General features: G+C 42.5%; 1 protein-coding gene across 1 annotated transcript; it reads right to left on the minus strand.

Annotated features, from left to right (window-relative positions):
- Positions 1 to 213: 213 nt before the first annotated feature.
- On the minus strand, positions 214 to 4,514 carry LOC139717927 (uncharacterized). Its single transcript, XM_071629412.1, has 3 exons — positions 3,690 to 4,514; positions 1,681 to 1,786; positions 214 to 563 (listed from the first exon to the last, which is right to left on the minus strand). Exons 1-3 carry the CDS (start codon positions 4,512 to 4,514, stop codon positions 214 to 216), a joined length of 1,281 nt encoding a protein of 426 aa, XP_071485513.1.
- Between the last annotated feature and the right edge of the window lie 3,083 nt (positions 4,515 to 7,597).

A 7,597-nucleotide genomic window follows, 5' to 3' on the forward strand; every position in this document is an offset into this window, starting at 1 on the left:
TCAATAACAATTATTGTTTTCCCAGACGACCTTGCCATTTTTAATCATTACAACAGAGTAAGATACCACTTTTAACAGCTGGATCTACTGAAGAACAACTTTCCAGCAATACATCACATGGGATGATTTTCAAGTATTCAAGGATCTCTTTAAAAAAAAAGTCAAGAGTCTTATCGGTGTCGTCAACAAAGCAAAGTCACGCCGATTTGGCGTTTAGCCAGAAGACTTCAGGTCATGCCATTCCGTGATAGGTTGGTAGGGCAATTTGGTGCACTTCAGCAAATGTGAGTAGCCGCTCGTGCGGACTTCTGGGGTGAGGGTGACTTGGCCAATGACAGAGTGCTTGAAGAAGAGGATCTTCCGACAGACAGACACTGTTATCGCCACGTTCTTCAAGGGACCCCTCTCATGTCGGACGCCCCACACTTCCGAAAAGAGGTGTGGGAACACGAAGGCGAAAACTTCCTTGTACACCGGGTTGGACGTGCGGGGCCTCAGTTTGGTCGTTCTCTTCATAGTGGTATCACTGCCTTTGTGTGTTACCTCGATCTCAACAAAAGTATCTATACAGAGGAGGGAGGAATGGATGTACAACACACACATCAACATTTTTTCTAATGGTATTACAATAAACACGACTTTACCAGGTCTTAACTTAATGAAGTGATTATTTCCACCATATTATCATCATCAAATTGACCACCACTTTTACTATCACTATCATTATCATCTTGGTCATCATAGTAACCAGCGGTGTCATCATCACCAATATCTTTCGTACAGAACAATATGCTTCCAGAGTGGCAATCGTTTGACCGGATACTTCGTGCGTGTTTGCAACCAGTCATCCTACTATATCGTGCAGTGTTGCCGTGGAAGCAGACATAGGCCTACTAGAATTAATAAACAGTAGCACAATGGCTTTCATATCAAGGTTGAGGTAGGAGTGTGTAGTTTGATCAGAAACTGAGAGTTTAATATTCGTACTACGCCCTGTCCTGGGTCCACTCTAGGCCTATATATATTTTGGAATCCAGATCCTTTCTCTTATTTTGAGACATGCGATTACAGTTTTGTGTGTTACTCTTCTGTTTCATCACCTGTTTCCTGAATGATTCATAACTTGTAAAAATAATTTTAAAAATCTTGATTTTCTCCAAATTTGATATACAGAAAACCGGCATTATTTCTGTATAAATTATTGTAGATAAAGTAGGTTTAAGGAAATGAAATGTAATAAATCATGGGTCATTAGAAAGTTTACAGTTAAGAGAATTTCTTAATGTCATAAGTAAGAAAATGATGTTTGTTGATTGTATCGGGCTTTGGTATCGAGGATGCGGATCTTGTTCCTTCTAAGACTAGAGCCGCGTGAGTGGCTGTAGTTTCATCGAATAAAATACATAACGTTACGATATCTATGCCACAAGACGCTAAAGTGTCTATAATATTCTGGTCTCTGTGGGGTCTGTGCTGCATGAATGTCGTTGGACTGGTCTGCATTTTCATACACGATCAATCACTGCCTCCTCTCAATAAACTGCATACTGAAGGCCCGAGACAGTAAAGACAACTCTGAAATCAATGACGAACAGAGAATCAGGATTGTTCTCATTCCCATATATTTTAAAGAGAGACTTGTTTGTAAATATACTGTATACATAACAGCAATATACCCACCTGGTGGGAAGGGTTTCCTTGGGAGGTCAGTGGCGCGTATTACCGTCACGAGTAGGCGTCGCTGGCTGGAATGATAACACACCATCAGCTTCAGCCTTCCCACGTCCTGCGACGAATTTTTATACCATAGAAATGAAACTGTTAGTACTTGGGCGTTTCGTTCGCAATGTAGGCATTAACAATTTGGGCGGTGACTATTTCAGGGTTATAAACATATCATTAGGGTTTGGATTTGATGCATGGAGGGAGATAAACATTTCTAATTCTGGTGATGTGTTCAAATACATTACATAACATTTGTTGGAGTTTAAAGAATGTTCATATTTATTATGTACAGGTTATATGACAAATAGTAGGCTACCCCGTGTTACACCGACATAGTCTCAAACTTTGAAGTCCAGAAAATTGGGACATGAGGTGGTGATTAAGCAGACAAATGAGAAATGTGATAAATTGCTGTAAATCTAAGTTTGGATTTGATATGAGTAGCTTTACTGTTTCTCCTTATCAAAATACGGGTTTCCTACATGTTGATAAAAGAATCGCAGTTGTACACGCAAAGATTGAGGTGTAAAGAAAGAAACTTTGTTCCACGAAAAAGCATTGGAACCCAAAAGTCATTTCGAAGATTCCCAATTATCAGTGTAAAATGTAAATTCCGTTTTTCTACTGGCCTCTTCTATTGACCTGTAGGAAATACACTGTAAAACGAGGAAAAAGCTGTATCAATTCCGGAGATAGAGTTTTGAGAATCTGAAGCATATCTAAGATTATAAAAGGTAAGGTGATTATTTCTGTGCGAAGAAATAGGAAATGTACCTTTCTCAGAAATGTTTGACGAAGTGGCCTTGTGAAATTAGTTTCTCCAATTGCAAGGTCCTTGAGAGGAATAGTTGCAGATCCCACAAGACTTCCACGGAGAAATGTGTGTTTGTTCCGGTATACCCAGACCTGTTAAAAAACACCATGATTTGCGTTAACTCTTGGAGAGAGAGAGAAGGACGAGGGTGTAGTCATTGACATTTGGGGAATAGAGGCCCTTGACAGCCTCCAAGTTACAAAGCCTGGAGCATCTTTAAAGAGGATAAAGAACCGCATGAGTGATTTTGCCATATATTGCAGGGCTGGCGCAGTGTTTTCAAAAGTGTGGGGGCCCACTTCCGGGTTTCATGAGCTAACAAGCAAAAAAAAAAAAAAAAAAAAGAGGTCCTCAGCTCATTCTCTCCCCTCCCATTTCCGGGTGTTATAACAAAAAAAGGTCTCCAGAGAAAACACATAACCTTACCGCCGCCATACTTCAAGATCTCTATCTATTTCTATTTTAGTGCCACTTATGTACTTCCGGGTTGAAAAAAGTGTGGGGGCCCAAAGTGATGACACCTTATGTATTCCTTTGTATGGTGCACAAAAAGTGTTGGGGCCAGAGTAAAAGAAGTATTCAAGGGAAGAAATAGAGCAGTAAATGTTTACTTTAAATTGGACCCCCCCCCCAAAAAAAAAACCAACAAAACAAAACAAAACAAAACAAAACAAATGTTATGTGCGAAGGTGAGGTTGTGTATACGAAAAAGTTATGTCGGTTGATGTCTATTCACAAGTCAGAGGAAATGACGATGTCATGACATCAGATGCATCTCATTTGCTTCAAACAAATCTTTAAAAAGTGATTTTCCAAGGGTGACTTAATGACAAAGAAAAAGTTCTATTCTCTGCGTCGACTGATCATGATTTTCTACGGATAGCGGAGCTCACATTTGATGAGTTGTTAAAGGGAATAATTAGTTTATGATACGTGTATTATGTAAACTTGCAATTTAACATCAGTGTGATTATCCCCATATCAAAGTCACGTATTTCCCATCGTACAACTTGTCTACTTTCTAAAGTCTTGCCATGCTCCAGAGTTTGTAAATGCATGGAATTTGTCTCTGAAATATCACATTATACATGAACAGGTCCGAGGACATAGGGTGTAGACTCCTATTGGCCTAAATCCGGCATGGTCTCACCTTTATCTGACTAAGTTCCATGTGTTCTTGTGCTATGCGAAAGAACGATATATCTTTGTCGTGTCTGAAGACACCCTGATGACAGGGAAGAGGTCCAGTCTTATGTTTCTTTCTGATGTGTGACGCAAGTTCGACTACGAGTACGATGCGACCTTTTGTTTGGATGCCGCTGATGACAACCGAAGCAACTGTCAATTTCTTCCAAGGATCGTAGTTTATATCGAGTTGGACGGAAGGACTGTCGCCTTCCTTGTCCTGTTCAGCTGGGGTAGCGCAAAAGTTACTCTCTCGGTCGGAAGTGAAGGATACCGTAGACAGGGTTTCATATCGCTGCCTGACATAGACGGACTCATCTGTGATGTTACACGGGGGGCTCTGCAACACTGGAAACCCGTATGGAGTTAACGTGATGCCAGTTTCCCAGGTCGCAATGTGCCCGTATGAGTCTCCGGCTATCTTGTACAGCTGTAACTTTTGACGCTCCTTGCCCGATTGTCGAGGTTTCGGCTTCGTGTATCCGTTGGGGTTAGACAGCGAGCACGATCGCTGGGTAAAAAGAAGAGGATCTGGAATCAATTGTTTTGTAGGGAGGAAGCCGTTTTTCGCATTTCGGCCGTTCAGGATGCTATCCGCAGTTACGGACGGGCGACTTCTTGCGAAGTACGAGGAAGGCGGCACCTGTAGATTCTTATCGACACTGCCTTTGAGAATTGTTCCGTCTTCGGAGCTGCCGCGCACGGTGATGTTGCTCCTCCTCAACGCAGGAATTTGGAAAGTATGTTGTTCGCTCGGCTTAGATATGGTCTGCCTCGACCAAGACAACATACTGTGCAAGCTCGATGTGAATATGTTGTTTGCTGAGACAAGAGCCATCCTTCTCTCTCGGCGAATCGGTCCTAAATGGTGAGGTTCGTTAAGATGTATACGATATATCTTTACACGAGCTTATCGGAAACCCTACACGCTATCCTTGCTGACGTTTTGGATCATATGCAACAAAATGAGGAAGGCGGGTCATACAACGCAAAACTTTTGCTAGTCGTGCGAAAAACAAGACAATTGGTATCCTTGATGCGTCATTTGCTAAGGTTTTCTATGGAAGCCATACAAGGCAACATATCCCACTGGACTGAAGTGTTTGGAGTGTGTCCGACTCAGATTCCATTTTTTTTTTAAACTCTCCTTCTTCTTGGTGCCCTGGGTAAGTATACCTGTACTTGCAGGCACACACCCCTGTTGGTGTTAAAGGAGTCTGCGCAAAGACTCCTACATATGCCACTGGCACTGCTGCAGCCTCTCCCAGCACGGAGGCTACAGTACAGGGCCTATGGGACAGTGCCAGTGGTGCATGTAGTGGTCTTGGGGCAGACTCCTTTACGATCAACAAGGGTTTGTGCCTGCAAAATAGGGTAACGTATGTGGTGAGCTGCCAAGGACGAGATACTCTTTAGGCTTTGAACAAAATGCCGCATTCGGATTATCATATTGTATATAATAAAGATGATCGCTTAAGACCATAACAAGCTTATAATTTAGTTCGGAATTTATAAAACTATAACTCCACTATCTTCATTAACAAGATGTATAGCTTGATAAAATTTCCATCACGATTGGCCGGACTGCTGTTGTTCAGTCTGATGATAGTTACCGCATATCTGATGCATGTTTCATCATGACTGTCACTCATTTTTTATCTCCTTCGAGTCGATTGTTTTTGAAGTCAGATAAGATCCTGAGTGATTGAAATAGCAACCAAGAACACACTCCTCATTAGACCGCCAACCTCCATTTGTTAGAAGCCGTGCTTCGCAGGAGTCACATAAATTGGAGTCACTTGTGTGTGTGTGTGTGTGTGTGTGTGTGTGTGTGTGTAGGCGTTGTTATGAGACAGAAATCTTTACAAAATTATTTTGCGTCTGAAGTTATATCATTTTTTTTTCTTGAGCTTAATTTAATGACCGATTTTTATGCTGTAATTTACCAATCACCTGTGTTATTTGGGGTATTTCATTTTGCTTTATGATTCGGGTAAACTCTAATAGAGGTCGAAGCTATGTCAGCTTGGAACCCGAGAAAACAAAAATACAATGTCGAGTTGGCTTAGAAAATTAAATTCGCATCAAATTTAAAAAGAGTGATTCATACTTTTATATCTCTGTTGCCCTCTGCAGAATTTCTTAATTTGGGAAAACATTGAAATCACCGCTTTTGATGAACCACCTTATGGCCGTGTCACACCTTTCGGGGCAATCTACGCGGGCTTGTTGCGAGTAGGGATTTTCCAGCACGCAGGAGATTTTTCCGCCGGCGGACAAGAATGTTTGCGAGTTTCGCACTTGTGTCTTACCTGCTAGACGCGTGCTACTTACCTTCTACTTGCGTGTATTCCGTGTGACCTGCGTGAGAGCTTTGAAACCGATGCGTTTTCTGTTACGAGTGACTTACGGTAAGGGTCTCCTATTGGTGTTCTGCGTGTACCTCTGCGAGCGAACCGCCACGACTCACTCGGAACCAAGTTTTGACAATGCTCAAACCCGTGTCATACCGTATCTGGGGAAGTTTTGCGGGTTGATTTGCGGAGAAACAAACTTGCTACTCGGAGCTCTCCGCAGTTAGTCCACACCTGACAGTACCTAGCGCGTATCTCGCCCGTAGTTGCTCGGAGGTGCGCACCCAAGTCCGATTTACCCGCAGCCAAGTTTTGAGCGTGATCAAATTTTTTTTCCGGGTGAGTCGCGGGAATTGCCCGCAGAGGTCCACGCAGAACGCCAGTAGGAGGCCCTCAGCGGCAGCACCTCGCAGGCAACTCCCACGCAGGTACTTCGCAGTCCCCGTATGCGGCCAAGATAATCACATTCTGTGGGGCTTCTGCCATTCCTTCAGAGGAATTCCTCCACTAAGTTGTCAGTCCCCACGCGCCTGGCACACAGGTCACACAGTATACCCGCAAGTAGAACTTAAGTAGAACGCGTCCAGCAAGTGAGACACATGCACTGACTCAGCCAAATCCTTGTCCGCCCTCAGAAATTGTCCGGTATGTTGGAAAATCCCCACACGCAACAAGCCCGCGTAGCTTGCCCGGAAAGATGTGACAGGGCCTAAACATGGTCGCGGGTAAAAAGATTTGCGTGCGCACCTCCGGGCGACTACGGGTGAGATACGTTCTAGGTACTGTCATGTGCGGGTCATCTGCGGGGACCTCCGGGTAGTAAAAATTGTTCTTCGCAAGTCGCACGCAAGGCTTGCTCGGAAAGGTGTGACACGGCCTTTACTATGAATCCGTACCTTGCCAATTACCATGCACCTTTGAATGCGTCTTGCCTTCTAACACGTAAAGGATATATGCATGCCATGTTCATAGCACTCGACTTTGTAGTAACAAAATGTTGATTATTGTCATTACTAGATTCACTTATTAGAACTCACGTAGAAATAGCACTTAACAGGCATGAGATTCATTATTGCAACCACCAATAAAATATGCATCAAATTAAGGGGATGGTATACAGCTGGTACAGTTTTGGTTGGCATGGGAGAGATGTTAACTGTTTACGAGATAAAACGAAGCATATTATGAAGTAAAAAAAACAACACATAAATTCTAAGAGGAATTATTTGTAGAAAAATGATTTGAAATGGATGAGATATCCAAAAACAAAGTTAAAAATGGTCCTAATAAAGGGTGGGTCCAATATTAAAAAAAAAAGGACCTCTTTGTTCTGGATATCTCAGTCATTCTTTCATCAAAATAGTTGATAAACCTTGCAGTCCTCTTAGAATTGTATTGTCATTTATATTTCATAAGAGATTTCTCATTATCTTACACTCGCACACACACACACACACACACACACACACACACACACACACGCAAATGGGAAACCTGAATTCTCATCTCAGCCAAAACT

The sequence above is a fragment of the Diadema antillarum genome, unplaced genomic scaffold (assembly GCF_040938485.1).
Source record: "Diadema antillarum isolate AM-2024a unplaced genomic scaffold, OU_Dant_1.0 scf00000086, whole genome shotgun sequence".
Classification (NCBI taxonomy): domain Eukaryota; kingdom Metazoa; phylum Echinodermata; class Echinoidea; order Diadematoida; family Diadematidae; genus Diadema; species Diadema antillarum.